This window comes from Polyodon spathula, chromosome 23 (genome assembly GCF_017654505.1).
Source record: "Polyodon spathula isolate WHYD16114869_AA chromosome 23, ASM1765450v1, whole genome shotgun sequence".
NCBI classification, from domain to species: domain Eukaryota; kingdom Metazoa; phylum Chordata; class Actinopteri; order Acipenseriformes; family Polyodontidae; genus Polyodon; species Polyodon spathula.
In genome coordinates, this window is record NC_054556.1 from 6580134 (window position 1) to 6598301 (window position 18168).

Genomic DNA, 18168 nt, shown 5'->3' on the forward strand with positions numbered 1-18168 from the left:
TAATGCAATGCTTATATATTTTCTAGATAAATATGTATTCTACTGACTTTCCAATTGTGACATGCAACACCCCTGAATGGCTGTGGGATGAATGTTAATGAAAATAATAACGCATTTCATAGAGTTGTGGTTTTTGTCATCTGCACTGAATTTATTTTCTTTTGCTGAAGCTGGTTTTCCTCCATTTGTTGAAAGGGGGAGTAGGGATGTTTAAGCTGAAATAGGAAAAGAACAGAAGAAAAACAAAGGGAGTGTAGAAATATTAATGAGAATTGTGTAAGAAAGATCAAAGGAACAAAAGGAAAACAACTTTGCATGTAAACAGTGTAGCCATTCCCACAAATGAAATGCAAGGAGTAACGCATGAATCTATTCACCAGACAGCGCCCAGGCTGCAGGTACACGCTGGTGTGTGTACGTGATGAATGGATTCAAAGGCACGAAGCACAGCACAGGTGATGGGTGAATCAGGCCACACCACAGAGATACCTAGAGGGTACTGATTTCATCTACAAACCGTAGTTTGATTATGGCCCATAAGGTAGAAACAAGGTTCCCCAAGCTTGTCATTTCTCATACATGCAGCGAGATGGGGAGGAATCATCGCTGAAGGAAGATGGAAGAACCCAGCATCAAAGAAAGTAGAGAGAGAGAAAAAAACAGAAAAAGGAAGAGAAAAGCAGAAGGTTTAGATCCTCCAAATAGCAAGAAGATTTTTTTTTTAAATCATGGATAAAAATGTTTATTTTTAAAAGAGTAAGATTGCCCAGACAACACCCAATCGTCTGAAGAATCAGCAGTAACAGAGTCATCACAGAGCTCAACGAACACCACGACAAGTGAAGGCAATCTCCCGCAGTCAACAAAAAATGAGACAGAGGATGCACACACAAAACTGTATAAACAATCTACATTTAAACCACAGACTATTGTATGAAAAAGGTACAACATGTTATAAAAACATACAACCTCCCAAAAGAAGTTATATGATGAAAAACAAACATTTCACATCACACTGACAACCTTACAGTAAATGGACACTTCAAACTAATCCCAAATACCAGTTAAAACACAATGTGAATGCATTAAAACAGCAATGACTTAAAAGTATCTAGATACACTTTTTTTTTTTTTTTTTTTTTTAAATGACCCAATATAAAATATTTTAAATGGAGATAAGCAGAGCGATCATGAAAGAGGTATTAATAACTAAAATAAATAAATAAATAATCCAAGAACCAAGCCTGGAATGCCTCAGTGTGCTAACATTCTTCATACAAACATTATAATAATAGTACCAAAAACAAATATTGAACAACAACTAATGGCTGGAGTTGTATTTGGGTTAGTTGAACTTCCAAGTTTTGCAGTTCTAAATAAAATGATTATAGTAGGTGGCAAAATCTTTCCATGGGTCGAGAAGATGTCTTATTGCAGAAAGACAGAAATACAGTATTGTGATTTTCCATTGAAAGGGCACAGGAGTATAAGGGTATTTAATTCTTTACATTGACACATTTTAAGGGTTTCTAAATGCAGTAGTTTAAAGCGGTAATTTACGTATATATATATATATATATATATATATATATATATATATATATATATATATATATATATATATATATATATATATATATATATAAACCAACTACGTTCAGTATATTAATGAACTACATAAAAGCATTTTCAAGTGTACACAGTCAAGTGAAAATGCAACAAATATTTTTACAATCTTGAAGATGTATTTTACATCTGAGTAGAAAAAAAAAATATGAACTGAAATTTACAGAACATGTTCCAAGTATATTTTTGAACTTCTTACAGTTGGAATATGGCACTAACAAATACTGCAAATGCCTAAAGCATGTTTAAAATGAGGAGATTGCCAATTCGTCTATCGATCTCCCTTATACTATACCCCATCCCAAGGAAGCATAAGACAAGACATGTGAAAGAATCGGTACTAAGCAGAGCCCAAAGAGGAGCCACAAGACTTGGTATGCAGAAAGAGAATTCACGATCTACATCCAGACACCCATTATTTCACGGTGTGATGGCAGTGGGGAAAGGAATGTTTTCACAGATTGACCCACCATATTCTGGGACAGAACCATCTCCACGTTTCAGAAGCATGTGGACTCTGCGGCCCCCATTTTTAATGAGTTCTATTGCACGAGCATGCTTCATGGTTTTTGTGCTTTCTCCGTTGATCTCCAGAATCTCATCACCAACCTGACCCGCAAAGACAAAAAACAACAGAGGGTTTTGTTTTTTTGCAAAGGTAAAATGTCAGATATTTAGTATACAGGCTTTCAAGTTAGATTTTATTTTCATTTTGCTTTAAACAGGATTTTTGCAAGGCACATCTAATGGCCAAACGATAAATATGCATGCAAATCTGAACTGCACAGATTTGTGGTAAGGAACACTTCTTTCCAGTTCAAATCAAAGTCATTTTTATTCATGAAGGATACCAAACTGGAGGCTGACATCTGTCATTTATATCAGACGATTTCAAAACAATCCAATTAAGAAATCTAACAGCAATGAACCTCAAAAATGTAGTGAAGAAGAAGACATTTAAAAGGTATAGGCATACTGAAGTTAGTTAATGTACTATGCAGATCAATAATTGATCTAGTAAATGTACTTGCAAAAGGACAAATAAAAAGCTGCATTTTCCATAGTGTGAAATATTTGAGTGTTTCCCTCAAATACATTAGCATATTTTCAACAATAGACTGACACTGAATCAAATTAACACTGTACTGTAATGTATTTGTAGGACTTACGTTTCTATTGTCTTTAATGTAGCTAAAAAATTCAAACTAAAATCAACGAGAAAATTGCAGAACATTTCTTAGTATAAATGGTTCCTTCATTCTGTATAGAACAAATACTGAAATAGACAATGCACTTTGAGCACAGAAAACAATTCAACAGTACACACACAAGATTTAATGGAAATAAATGAAAATATGCCAAACTTGGCTTTTTACAATAATTCAGGGAAAGGCATTTCTAATCCATTTACCCATTTAAAGCACTTAGCTTGCAACTAATATTAGATGCCAGGCATCTGGTATGGCACTTATTTTAATTCTGTTTTGACAAGATGTCAAGCATGAGCGAGCGCGTTGCCTGTAGAAAGCAGAGAGGTGGTGGTTCTTACCCTAATTTTCCCACAGCGCACAGCAGCGCCATCTTCAGCTAACCGAAGAACATAGAGATCCATGTTGTACTCCCGGCCTCCTCGCAGACTGAATCCAAACCCTTTATTTCCCCTTTCCAGATCGACAGTGTAAAACTCTGGATCCTTCACAACCAACGGAAAAAAAAAAAAAAAAAACCCCCAAAAAAACAGAAAAAGATATTTTAACTCATGATCCTCCAGGAATACACAAGGATGCAATACCTACAGGCAGAGAATTAATGACTCTATTAACATATTTAAAATCATTATAGACCAAATATGAGCTGACGAATAAAAACAATACAGGGATTCCAGAGACTTTACCAAAAGATGGAGAAAACAATAGCTACAGACAAGCAAGTAATATTAAGTAACAAAATTGAAAATGCAAGGTTTCTGTCTGTCGAGGCCCTAGACTTTGAATCGAAAGATTAAGACCTTGCTTTTGGAAAAACTAGCAAAGCTTTGTGTTGTAGATGCCAGTGGATTCTCTTTCTTCCTGTTGCACCAGTATGAAAGCGGTGCATGCTCCAGCATTCAGTATTTTCAGCATGAGAACCATAACCTTACTGTTCATATCATCTTCGTTGGTTGTGAGTAAGAGGCACTGACCTCACAGAAATAAGCACATGGTGGAAACAGGTGTGGAATAAACTAAAATTACCTGAGCTTGAGGTTGTTGTGTTGTTGGTGGTAGGGCTTTAAATTCATACTGAGAATCCTGTTTTGGTTTTGCATTGTTTCTAAAAAGAATTAAAAAATAAATAAAAATAAATAAAAACAAGTGAGTGCAAACAATAGTGGAAAGGTTCCCTGACACAGCTGTTAATACAAAAGAAGAGCCATCTTAAAAAACTAGATCATTAAGAACAATCCAATATTTGCACGTGCAAAATTTGAAATATTACTTACCTAGCCTCTGGTGTTGCCTGCTGCTGAGGGGTATGTGTGGTTGTTATGGTTGCAATCTTTTCTGCATTGGTCAATAAGGACGCATTAGAGGATTCTAGATGGAAATGAAAGATAAAAGGATTAGCGTATTATGTCACAGATGTTCAGCTTGCAAACGCTCCTCAAACTGGGCCATTTCATTAAGCTGTTAGATTGCATGACAAGGCAGAGTCTTAAAACCAATTTCAACACATAGCTTCACAGGTCTGCAAAGAAACTGTTTAGATAACAAGAGTTGACATTTTCTGTGGCAGTTTATTACATCCTCCACTCTTTGTATAGAAACACGGGCTGGAGCAAAATGGCAAGCTTCTCACTGTTCATAGAACTGACAGAAAAGTCCTGTGATCTCTAAAATAACAGAACTGATTTTCTGTTAAATGTATGTGCGTGTTGCTCTCAAGCAGTGGTCCCTTGTTCTGGCATTTCAGATATATTCCTGTACATGCCTTTATTCCAAGCCTAAATTAGTTAATTGAATCTGCTAAGGATCAACTTTCTAATTCAGGGCGGTGACTGGAATGGACCTTGAATGCTACAGTTTGGAATCACTGCTCTAATGTGACACCCTTTGAGTATCATTGTTTATTATATTTTATTGTTTAAGTTAATAAAACTTTAACAGCTATAGGAAACAGTTCAAGGAATGTGGCCTCTAGTTCATCTATACAGTTAATTTCCCCTCATTCAGTGTGGTTTAAATGACTATTAAATTAGTAATTAAAGTCTGTATCTAATTATTATGGTTATTATGGTAAATTTCTACATTAGAAGAAGTCAGCATTATTTAATTCATCAAAATTGTCTTTTAAGTCTTTGTAGGGACCAATATCATAACAACTGAACCTGTTAACTACATTACTTAAATTACATGATGATAAATAATGCTACTAAAACATGCCTATACAGGGGACCACTGGTTGCAAAAATCTGACAATAACATTGGAGAGAATGTTGTCATGTTATATCCTTCTAACACTATAAACTGTGACATAATGTGAGCTGAACCTGTCTCCCAGACCTTTCATTTACTACTGTAACTCTGGTGCCATTTGACTTACCATCTCCTGGAATGATTCGTAGCGTGACAGTGTTTCCAGCTTCTTTGATTAAGTTGACGATGTCTGAGTGCGACTTATTGGTGATGGAGCAGCTGTTGACAGCCAGGATTCTGTCTCCCACTTTCAGCTTGCCGCAGCGGTCAGCGGGGCTCCCCTCAATTATCCGACCTATTTTGTGAGGCATGGCCACACATGCATTTCCCGCTTTTGTATCATTTTGGTTTGTTTGTGCCATTGATTAATTTAATTGAATGATTGATTTTGGTAACAATCGGAAAGGGAAAAAAAGAAAAAGGAGAGGAAAGGGAAAACAGAAGGTTAAGGGTTAATTATCCGAGCCACCAAGCAAATCTCATACAGGATTGTCCCAAACCCCAAGGAAAACACTGGCAAAGAAGCACGGTGTAGATCTGTTACTGTCTAACACAAAATGATGTTCGAATATTATTCTAAGTGTAAAAAACTAAAAAATCCTAGGTTGAGGATTGATACAATTAAAATACTGCTTAATATTTACTTTACTATGCTATGATAGTATTCTTCAAACTGTTATGCACTCAATATTCTGAATATGCTGAACTCAATAACTAATAATAAAAAGGCATAATTATTTGACGCTGTTAGTATATTACATGTTACAGTAACTCCTGTTACTGCATGCAACTCATTACATTAATGTCACATTGAGTCTTGATAGGCACTTTGGCTGTATGTACAGTATGGCACAGACTGTTGTCAGTAGCATAAAGAAACCAGCATTGAAAATGATGCAGTGCTCTAATCAGAAACGAGCTGACAAAAGAAAAAGCCTAACAGTCTGGCTTGTCATATTCTGCATCTCATTTTTAAACCACAAGCGATCAATGCACAAAGTAAGCATGAATAAGTTGGAATTCTTGCCAATGTTTTCTTCTTTTTGCTTCAGAAAGGCACATTTTTTAGACCCAATGTGATTTGCTAAATCAACAGCCTCAGTCATACCACACCAAGATACATAGGGCAGTAATTCCTGATCATTAAACACTTCACAGGTAATCACCAAAGACAGTGAAAGGGAAGGCACAGAGCTCCCACTCAGTAACAGGGAATAAACAAGCACCGCACAGCTTAAGAGAGAGACTCCATGCAGGGCATTAGGAAGCTGCAGAACGCATCAAGTGATCACTTAGAAACAATGCATTATATTTACATAAAGAATATTTTCAAAACCATATCATGTATGCACAGTATGTACACTGCATGAGAGTATTGTAATGCATTGACAATAATCAAGGGTACTTGTTCAACATGCAAGTTTACACAAGAAAAAAATCATAATGGGGCAGTTAAATGTGTGTGTGTGTGTGTGTGTGTGTGTGTGTGTGTGTGTATATATATATATATATATATATATATATATATATATATATATATATATATATATATATATATATATATAATGTGTGCTATGCTATTATGTTACTTAAAATGCTTTGTCGAATTGTACCTCTCTGAAGAACAGTTATATAAACATTTCTGTCTGCAGTAAATGTTTACTCATCGCTGCAACTAAAACCGCCTGTTAAAATATTATAGTCCTATCTATTACACTGCACATGCTTATGAATACTGTATTGGAACACGTTGTCATATTTTACATGCTCCATATTTAAACTGGCATTCACAGTTATTGCATCACCTTACAAGATTTTTTTTTTTTTTTTTTTTTTTTTAACATGTTTTACCATTACAAATTAAGTTTAAATTCAACAAATATTACTTTGTTAAACATGAATTTATTTCAGTGAAACAGAATACTTTTGATATTCACATTACCTGACACAACAGAACAGTTACAAGTAGCCTCTGATCCCTAGCCAGCTCTGTCCTGGAACTGAGGAAATTTAATGTGCCTGGATACTCCCAAGGCCCATATCACGATGCCCTATCCAAACTCTCCTGTACCTTTATCTTCCTGAAAGGATCTTTGGATCAATTCAACTATTTATTTATTTATTTTTTAATATTTTTTATAAATTTAGTAGTCGTCAATAGATTTTACCCCATTTTTCTTCCAATCTGAAATATCCAGTTGTAGTTTAGGCTCAGCTCACTGCTACCACCCCCGCGCTGACTCGGGAGTGGCGAAGACCAGCACACGCTGTCCTCCGAAATGTGTGTCATCAGCCATCCTCTACTTTTCACTCTGTAGGCCCACCAACCCAGAGATACAGCATCGGAGGACAATTCAGCTCTGGGCAGCTGGCAAGCCCGCAGGAGCCCGGCCACTCTACAGGGGTTGATGGCGCACGGTGAGCCAAGGACACCCTGGCTGACCTAAGCCCTTCCCTCCCCAGGCTACACTCAGCCAATTGTGCACCGCCCCCTGGGGACTTCCGTCCACGGTCGGCAGTGGAATAGCCTGGACTCGAACCGGTGACCTCCAGCGGTGGAGCGCCTTTGTCGGTAGAGCCACCGGGAGCCCCCAATTAAACTACATTTAGACAATATAACTTGATCTTACAAACAATTAAGAAGTTTTATTTTTTCACAACAAAACACAAGAGGAGGCATATTCAATAAGGAGCCTCATTGTAAATTTGGAAATACTGGAAAATTGGTGAGGCAATATCCATGACTACTGGAATGACCAGCATGCTTTAAAAAAACTTACCAAAAGTTGTTCCTGCCTCTGGTCGGCTGACTGAAGAAACTATCACAAAACCAAAGCCTTCGTTCTCTCCGCGGCGGATCTCAACATCGTACGGCTGGACCGCGGTGCTGACCACAGCACTGCCGCCCCCACCCCCACTGCCAATGCCACTTGTGCTGCCGCTCCCTGAGCTCACAGTGTTCAGGGAGTTCTGGCTTCCCTGCGGAGTCCGCTTCTCTTCCGTCAGGGAGGGCGCCTGGGTACTGCTGTGATGGGAGGAGGCAGGGGAGGCCGGGACCTCGTTTTCACCTTTTGTTACTGCTGCGGTACCATAAGGAAAAGAGTGTGATTTCAACAGGACAGAATGCATTAAAGCTTACAGACGCAGTGAGCTTATGTATAGTGCTAAATTGTCACACTAAGGTTAAAGAGATTAGCAACAGTGTGTTACTGTAAGCTGCTATTGCTTCAAGAAAACCTCTGGGGCAATGGTTTATTACATTTGACCTGAACAATGCAGTCCCTTTATTGTGACACCTTGCAAATTGAGTCTCTAATAATGGGCAGGCACACATTATGTTGTGGCTATTCCCATCTGAGCAATTTTCCATGTCCTGCGGTTTCACTATCCCTGAACTTTTGATGACTCATTCTGTAGCTGATAAATAATTATTTAGAAATCCAGAGGCTGAGCATTCAGCCTTTTTTAAACTGAATTTTGAACCACCTTTCAGCATGGACTGCTCTACTGTAACGCAGTGTATTTTTTGTTGCCTGCTACATTTTGATAAGGTGTTATACGTTTATAAAGTATGAATCTGTATTACTGTTGGCTTTCGCATAAAATATACTAAAATCTTGTAGAGGGATTCAAATATGACATGCCTATGCTGTCCCAATTTCATGCAAAATATTACATGACCATGATTTTGGAAAATTACGCAAACATTTTAATTTGTGATTGGGGGCATTTTTTTTTCCTCTTGATATGCCACAGTGAGTCTCAATTGTTGTGGCTGATATAACTTCCCTTTAGGGAGCTGTTCTTATTTTGTGCCACAAAAAGTGGACAAAAAAGAAATGTCAAAAAAGTAGAAAGTTGTGAATTTTCAGCACACTTTTATTGGCAAGGGAACACACTGCCATAACCCTTGCCCAACTTGCCTGCATATCCTGTTTTGCGCCTCACAGTAAGATTCACATGCCCCTGCTTGGCAGCCTGTTGCATCAGCTGCACTACCAGCTGGTGGGACTTGGCTACGACTGAGGTTCCATCCACACAGATCACCTCATCTCCTGACCGGAGACGCCCATCCTCATCTGAAGCACCGTATTTCACTATATGACCAATATAAATCTGTACAGAGGAAGAAAAATAAAATACAATGTCTTTCTCATGACCTACAGTGTCTGTTTGTCTATTGCGTGCACTGATGGAAAAGAATATCCATTACCCCTATAGCAAAGCACTGATGAATAATGAAATAGCCTCTATGAACACTGTTTCCGCATGAGATGTCTCTGCTTGCTTTTTTCATATGGAGGGGATAACAAAACAACAAAAAATTGTGGCGCAATTAAAGTACATATAAAAAGGAGGCATATAGTACTGTATGCTTCACGCATATTATTTCCAGGATATCTTTGTTTAAATAATGGTCTAGAACATTTATGAGTGCCTATGAATAGAATTATCTTTTTCTTTCTCCACAGTCCTCATTTTATATTAAAACACACGACTTTCTTGAATAACTCATCTAAATAACTCATTGCATATTACAATATGCAAAAGCAATATCTTCTTTTACTTTTAACTACAGATTTTAGGCACATTTACCATTCAGCAATACATTTTGCAGCTCGTCCATAATGGCACGTTCTTGTGAATTACTGGAATAGTATTGTTTTGAGGAGAAAATGCAACAATACACCTGTTTGTACATACATACAACCAATGCATATCTATAACACAGGGATTAGTAGAACAACAAAGCCACTACTTACAGGCTCTCCTGGTTCATTGCCTCCCAGAATTCGAAATCCAAACCCTGTGTCTTTTCTCCACAGGAAAATGTCCTGCTCCTGATAATCAGGCTCTGAAGGGGAGACAACGAACACATTATATAGTTATCGGAAAAAAAATGCACAGGTCACGTCACAGTGAACAGCTCTAGCAATTTTACAGCCTTGGAAAGCAATTGATAAAATGTAATCAAAGGTTTCACAACTGAAAAGGTCTAAATTGCCCTATTTAATGTTTTTCACTGTAAATTACACCCCATAGGAACAGCTATGTAGCAATATGAGCAACCGATTGTGGATCACAGCAGTAGCTTTTCTTGGTTGTTTGTTGTTGACATGAATTGTAAAATGTAGCTGCAGTGCCCACGCAGATAAGTCAGGCAGCCTTTTAAAATGGATGTAAATGAATGGTACAGCATAGGTATGCAGAATAAACACAAAGGGATTCAGGAAAAATACTTGGGGTTCAAATACAGTTGAAGCCTACTGGAGCTTCATAGTATAGTGAGAAATTACAGAGTGCATACACATGAAAGTCTTAAGCTTCTCTACAGCTGAAGGAGTCTTAACCTGTAAGGTGTTGATAAGATAGCAAGACTGCTTAAAAACAGAAAATAAAATGTGAACCTCAAGCGGAAAGCTGTTAACTGTAACAGAACTAAACCTAATAATGTCTGTATACTTTTTTTTTCTAAAGTAGTTCTAATAAAATCTAGCTGCATTTTGATTTAGGAACTGTGCACAACCTTTTCAGTGATCTAAACTGTTCACTATTACACACACTATTTTAGTTTGACAAGAGTAATGAATCACTGAAGAGGCTTAGTGCCAATAACATTAAACATTTAAAAGACGCACCAATAAAGCATAGCTGATTCAGTGTAGCTACAGTTCATGGAATATTTGTCATGTACAAGTCAGCAAATTTAAAGATCCTGACACAGCACAGATGAAGATTAAGAGATAAAAAAAAAAAAAAAAACTGGGGATGACTGTTACCATTGTACAATATCTCAAAATCTGTAATCTAGCTTTATCTTTCCAGTTTTAATGAAATCCTTAGAAAGCAATGCCCAAACACTGCACAGCACTGTCAGGACAAACCAGTCAAGCATGCTGCTCTCCTGCGATGGACAAAATGGCTGCTGCAGGGATGCCCAGCATGTACACTTTCTCACTTAAGCATTTGGCAAGTCTGCAGTCACATTGGAGGCACCAAATGGCACATTTCACATGCTCCAGTTACTCACTTCCATGGCGAATTTATATTAAAAAAAAAAAAAAAAAAAAACAACCAAAAAAAAAAAACAACATTTCACATTCAAGCTGAAACCCAGTCCATTGTTAGCAGACACACAGCTGTGGTTGCTACAGTTTCATCTTAATTTAATCTTAAATTAATAAATTTAATCTTGTGACCCAATCTGTGTATTACCCACACGTATCTACACTAAAGCATAACGGCTTTTAAACCGCAAACCATCAAAACAAATTACTAGTCCAAACATTCAGGCATGTGTGTTTTGCTATGTGCTGGGTTCATCACATTATTAGAGGCAGAATGCCTAAGGCAATTCCTACACTCCACATAATGAAAAGAAAGCTACTAACAGATAAACAACATATTCTTGAGCCCTGACTGCTAGCAAATAAGCAGTATTAAAGAGGCAAATCGGACAATATTGCTAAATAAACTAGAACGGTGTCTACCACATTTCACCATCTGCCATTAACACTTTTTTTTTTTTTTTTTTAATTACAGCCTGCTGAATGAGTTAGGCTATGTTAACAGTGTATTGCACAAGTACTAAATTTAGCAATTTTCAACATTTCACATTTGTCTGATGTAGAATGTATATCCAATACATTATTTGTATGTAACACCAGTGGTCGGTCAACATGTTACCACGGTACTGAGACTAATTCTACAAAATCCTTTAATTACAAAAATTTAAAACATTTCACCTCAAGACTACCTGTTTTTTGCTTCTGTTCTGACATAAGGTGACTTTGGAGAGAGTAGCTATATTCAAAGCAGGACACACAATTTGAAGACAATAATCAACTACAGCGCTTGAATAGAATTCCACAATCACCGCTGGTAAAGCCTGGACATACTGCTGACAATAGATTCAAACAGAAGAAAATTAAGTATAGTGGCTATTCAGATGCCTTGCCTGTACTAGGTAGCAGGATGTATTACCAATGAGGCGACTCACTGGCACTGGACCTGAAAACACTGTTCCTTCCTGCCAGCATTGGAAGAATACTCACTTCAATTGAGTGGCTTGGAAATGTATGCTAATAATGTTGTCTTAGACTGTGTGCTGTAAATGCACGTTTGTATGACAAATTGGGATGAAGCTTAAGAATTTATTATTGGATGTCAGTAAGGTGAAACACTGTTGGTGGAAAGGACTGTGAAAGGGTGTATATTGTAGCTAGCCTATTCACATAAAATACTGGACATGGTCAGAATATTGGGCACATGGAAGCTTACTACACCAACACTGTCACTAGTTCTACTTCTATGAATCTCAATATACTTACGCCTACTTTCATACATGCTCCTTGACTGTGCCCAGATTTTAAAGGGATCCGGCTTTTTCTGTGCAGAGCCGTCCCCCGTGTCTGATGCGGGTGCCTCGTTGCTGCTGCTGTTGTTGGGGTAGCTAGGAAGCACTGGGGTGCTGTGAGCTGGGGAGTCTCTGTGCGCACTATGATGGCTGGAAACGCTGTGCTGGGAGCTGTTCTGACTGTCTTTTCTCTCAAGCTGTTGCTGCGGGATCAAGGCAAAACACACAGAGAGAGAGGTTATAATTGATCTTCAAGTGGGTGTTGTTCCCATACACAGTCCAGCGAACTGTATCATATGGACTGTTTTAAGTAAATTGATTCCTAAAACAATTTCCAATTCAGTTTATTATCTGTAAAATGAATTTCATTTGTATTTGGAAGCTGTTATTCGTACATAACCCTGGGTAGAATATGCATAAAAAATAGAAATCCCCATTTGCTGATTATTTTAAAGCTCATTCATTGCATTAATAAGCTGACTTTATATATATTAATAGCATTTGTCATTAAAGTATGTAGAAAGACTCAAATTTATAATACCATTATACACATTTAATGGCATTGTCTGCCTAGGAAACACATATTTTTGATGTATATGTTTAGATAAAAGCCGTACTAGAATGGAACTATGCATGTGACAAGAATACAAATCAGAGCTAACCTTGAATTTTCTCATTAAAAAAAAAGAATAGCTTTACCCATTAACATTATTCCCAGGCATAATTTAAAGTGCGCGCCCCACATATCACAGTGTATAGCATGCAGAGCTTAATTTCTTTTTTTATTAGACCAACAGAGGCGAGGCTCATCTGTATGTGTCAATCATTTCTTTTCATATGAAGCTGAAAGCATTTATTGACTCCATGAAATTCGCTGGATATCTGAACATATTCGAAGCACATCTCTGCGTTTCACCAACACCTGACACAGAAGCACAAAGAGACTGACATTTCCACAATCTGAGAGGGAGCACAAACCAGGTCTTCTCCTCTCAGCCCTAATCCAAACTGACAACTGGGTCTAGGCCCAGAGTCATGTGACTTTAATCAGCATCGCCTCAAGTCATCGCATTCATTGCCATAGTTATTTCCACGCTTTCTTCGTGGTCGAGCAGAGAACTTGTACCAAGACTTGGGATGTGAAAACAGGAGATTCTCCGTTTGGCTCAGTCTCAGATTCCACATCCCAACCTGCAGTACAGCCCCATCACACAAATCACAGTCCCAGCCAGAGGCAACTATCTGACATACAGGGAGGCAGCTACACATCAGCAGAACACTGATGAGACAGCACTGGTTGAGAATAACATTCTAGGAATGTGGGGAAAGGAAAATGTCCACCTTTCATAACCCAAGTACAGGTGTGATTGAAAGCACCAGTCCACATTCAAAAAGCCTCCACACAATCATTTCTCCAAAGACAACAGAAAAACAGAAATACATTTAATGCTTAATCCCAAATACATATCTTATTTTATGACAGGGTTACATTAAATACTGGTGATTTTCTGAAGCAACAGTTTTTGAATCATTGACATGAATTATTAAACTTTTAACCTTACAAGTGGGGAAGTAGCAAAATATGACAATATACATATTTTTCTATTCTGTGAAATGTAACATTTTTTTATTTATTTATTTTTTTACATTGCAGGCTGTTTTGAAATAATTACTGCAAGACTGGCCAGCAATAAGTGGGTTATTCCCACTGGAAATTTGCACCCTGCCTTGTATGCCAGGTGGTCCAAATTCAGTAGTGGATGTAGGTATTGCTGATATTTACAGTGATGCATGTGTGTGTGTGTGTGTGTGTATATATATATATATATATATATATATATATATATATATATATATATACATATATATATATATATATATTATATATATATAACAAAAAAAAACTTAACAAATGTGTATTATTTCTTTAACAACTGCAACACATCATCCATAAAGAAAAAAATTACAGAAGGAAAATGACAGAAGAAACAAGAATGACAAACATCTGTACTCACCGGCATTGGACCTTTCTTTTGAGCCACCAGTCCTGCAAAGCAGCATCAAAAGAGAAAAACATTCATTATTAGTGTAAAATTGTTACCTTCCCCACAAGAAAAACAAATCCCAGAATGGAAGGTTCCTATGTAGCCGTTTGTGGAACAGTGGAAGCCTCCTCTCAAGCACCTGAGTTATCGGTCTGTTTATAAGGAATTATAGTCGAACGAGATCTATCTGCATTAGCTACGCTGACTTGTGCTGCAGCAGCCCTGGAGGGCTGGCAAAAGAAATGCACAGACCTCAACGGGCTGGGAAATTGAATACTTGGGCAGAATCTCAACTATTACCCAGTAAAAGGGATTCCAAGTGACTTGATATAAAATTAAAGGCACACGACATTTTTTCTTTCATTGAAACCATCTTCAAAATGTATTTTCACCTATCAGCTGGTAAAGGCATACATATTGAATAGCAGATATCTCTCTCTCTCTCTCTCATCAAATTCAAATTGCTTGAATTAATAATTCCATGCACAAATACAGAACTGTCAAGAAGGAGCTTGATAAAATATTCTGAACGTTATTACTGAACCAAAGATAATGGGGCAGGTTTATTATTTTATTATTATATTAAATGTATTTTTTTATTTTAACACATCTAGTGTTAATTTGCTTACACAATCTAACTATACCTATTTGTCTGTCAAACTCCAGATTCACACATCTGAGTTGGTTTTTTTTTTCATTGATTAAAAATACTAATTTTCAACAAGGAAGTGATTAGTTGAGAAAAACAAATCATCCAGGAAAACTATTGTACTCTTGATTACCTGCATCACTGACTATATTACTTTTAAATTCTTAAATAAGTGGATCTCAACACAGGGCTTTCAGATAGTTCCAGTGTTTCAAGTGCAAAAACTGTTTTTTTTTTTTAAGGCTACAATATTTTACAGATGTTCTGCTCAATAAAACATGAGCTCTTAACACACCTTGACATGCAACAATTCTGGAGACATGGTTGTCCTACAAATTGTTGTACATTAATCACATGCACTATTTCGAGGGCCCTGCAAATCCTTTCCATGCTAATACCGTCACAAAGTGCTTTAATTTGAACAGCTATTATTCACTGTGCAAATGATACAAATCTTAAGCGTTATCTGCAGCGTACTGTCTTGCAGTGGTACAAGTCGTTAAATGTTAAAATGTAATCGCTCCTTGCTGCAGTACAGCCCTCCCTACGTGATTTATAATTAATTACATCTATTTCAACTTCAAAGGAATGTGTAAAATAACTGGGGGGGGGGGGGGGGGGGGGGGCCCTTTGGCCCTTCTGTGACACACACACAATGTCAGACAATGACGTTTCTCAGACTGTTCACTACAGGCATAGGATAGGTAGAACTGAACACAACAGTGACATTAATTCACAGTGACTTCAGGCTAGGGCTTTACAAAAATAAACAAACAAGGAAGCAGCTTAATAAATATATTCATCACGGAGAAAGAAAACCAGTTTATTTTTGTAAGGCTGTTCTTTCAGCTAGCCAGTCAGACACATTAAGACAAAATATTGATATTACACACACTGTAGCAGTATAGACAGACAGATAAGGTACTGTACATACCTACAGTAAATATAATATACACAGTAGACTACATGTGAAAAAGGATATAATCTGTTTGGACCGTTTCAACTCTTTCATTTAATATGTACAACAATCCAACACCTTTTCACAATACAGATGCTAGTGCTTTAACTTCTTAGGTTGGGTGCCACAATTATAGCACTGTGTAGAAGAACTCCAGGGTCCATTTTAGTTGGTGAAATGTTAATACTGCACGGCAAATGCTTAGCCCAGCAGACCTGTGGAATTCCTGTTTTTAAAGAAAAGGCTACAAAAATACTGATCCCCAAGAAAGAAAAGTTAACTTTAAATAAGGATAAACATAATTACACAGGGTATAATTAAGTGTGTCCATCCTACACTGACATCAGATTAATCACTTGCCAGTTGCCATGGCGCGCCATACCTCAGGTCGATCTGAAATGTGTCAAACTCAGCAGACACTAAATTAAACCAATTAATGGCACAATTATCATGTACACATAGAGGATAAAGGGCACCGCTTACTGCTGGCCTGTGAAGAACAGTCTCTGACAGACCAGCCCATCTGTCAGACAAAACGCTATCAACAGGCTTGCTGAATGTGAAAACTGGCTTCTTTTCAACGACACAGGGATATTTAAATTCGAATGGCTTTCTTTCAAAAAATATGAATAGCTTTTTAAAACATAAAAAAAGTCAGTTTCAAAAGTCGCTCTGTAAAACTGGGACAGAACATCCCTGTTTTACTGTGTAAAAATATATTAATATACTGAGAATAATATATTGCCTTCAGAGACAGACTTCTGCTCCACACAGAGACATTCAAACATGGTTCTGGCTGGCTCGTGTGTGTGTCTGTGATTGTGATATAATCAACTGTGAAAGCTAGCGCAAGCAAATGGCTTCAGACATATCCTGAAAGAAATAGCTTACAGTGCCGACAACTGCACAGCACAAACACTGCTATAAATGTATTATCAGCAGAATTACTCGACTCTTTCTCAACACATACACAGGAGAAACCACCCGTTACGCGTATTCTGCACAAAACTGTGAAATGTCTTGCCAAATAATATTAAAAATTTGAGAAACCTGTTAACTTATGCCACCTATAGCATAAAAAAATGAATCTTTATTAGTTTCCATGATGCTCTGTGTTCAGACGCACTATGTAAAACTCCACTGTAGTGCTGTTGCCTATTGTCCTGTAGAGCAGACAGACAAAGGGTGCATTGCCAAGTGACTGTTTTCATGAGCCTTAAGGATTTTCAGGTATGCATTAATAATAAATCACAATTGTAATGTAATTTAAATTCTAAATAATTGTGAACTATTATTGTGACTTATTTATCTAAATTGTCTTCTATAAATAAACTACTACAGCACCAGCAGTCAGAACTCCATGAACTATGCTTAACAAACCTATCTCAGGGGAGTCTGCATTAGAAAAAAAAGCAGAACACACATAGTTTTTCCTATTTAAAAAAATAATAATAATAATTACACACAATACTATATTCCCACGGACTAATATTTTTCTGAAATCATACAGGCCTAGTCACACATTATGAATTTGACACCTAAACAATATACTGTAGATCCTTAAAAAATAGCCACTCAGCATAAAGCAACAGCTAACAAAATCCATACTATGTAATAAGATTCTGTATTGTTCCCATAAGTATACAATACTTAAACTCTCACACATCGGAAATAAGGCATTAGGGAACATTCCAGGAACTACTATGCTTGTAACACAGGGAACACTTTTTAAAACAGTGGCATAACTGAGAAGATGAATCAGTGGCTTAGGAGAGTACTGCACTTCTACAGAGCAGTAATGGATAGCTAATTAGCTTGGAACCATTTGTAGGAAATACTGTTTTGTTTTTGCTACACAGGGTATATTATATATAATATACCTTGTGTATTATGTATATTATATATAACGCTACTCAAGGTATATATTTTTCTAATGCATGTTCATATTTGCAATTTGGTTATTCCAGCCCAGTCAACACTTGTTTCCTTTTCAGACAACAGTGCTGCTTGTTTATTATTACTGAAGGAACCCACTCTCTCAAAGGACTCACAACCCCCCTCGCCTCCAAAAAGAACCC

The 18168-nt window shown here is 37.2% G+C and overlaps 1 protein-coding gene and 1 long non-coding RNA gene across 12 annotated transcripts in view; one reads left to right on the plus strand and one right to left on the minus strand.

The window, feature by feature from the left end:
• The window catches only part of LOC121298349, a 77161-nt gene that overhangs the window by 57002 nt on the left and 1991 nt on the right, over positions 1 to 18168 (plus strand). The window contains exon 2 of one of the 2 annotated variants that reach the window (XR_005947274.1): positions 14093 to 14200. The exons of the other annotated variant lie outside the window; for it this stretch is intronic. This is a non-coding gene — a long non-coding RNA (uncharacterized LOC121298349). The remainder of the gene's footprint in view (positions 1 to 14092; positions 14201 to 18168) is intronic. 2 annotated transcript variants of the gene reach the window in all.
• The window catches only part of LOC121298347 (membrane-associated guanylate kinase, WW and PDZ domain-containing protein 1-like), a 135438-nt gene that overhangs the window by 2788 nt on the left and 114482 nt on the right, over positions 1 to 18168 (minus strand). For 7 of the 10 annotated variants that reach the window (XM_041225444.1, XM_041225450.1, XM_041225445.1 and 4 more), the window contains 10 exons: positions 14454 to 14485; positions 12413 to 12641; positions 9845 to 9936; positions 9005 to 9197; positions 7862 to 8161; positions 5209 to 5412; positions 4109 to 4202; positions 3861 to 3939; positions 3176 to 3319; positions 2097 to 2235 (listed from right to left, as the gene is read on the minus strand). In XM_041225444.1, the coding sequence (XP_041081378.1) occupies positions 2097 to 2235; positions 3176 to 3319; positions 3861 to 3939; positions 4109 to 4202; positions 5209 to 5412; positions 7862 to 8161; positions 9005 to 9197; positions 9845 to 9936; positions 12413 to 12641; positions 14454 to 14485 (1506 nt within the window). Of the gene's footprint in view, positions 1 to 517; positions 607 to 2096; positions 2236 to 3175; positions 3320 to 3860; positions 3940 to 4108; positions 4203 to 5208; positions 5413 to 7861; positions 8162 to 9004; positions 9198 to 9844; positions 9937 to 12412; positions 12642 to 14453; positions 14486 to 18168 lie in introns of all 10 variants that reach the window. The other 3 variants (XM_041225452.1, XM_041225446.1, XM_041225449.1) reach the window with 3 other exon arrangements.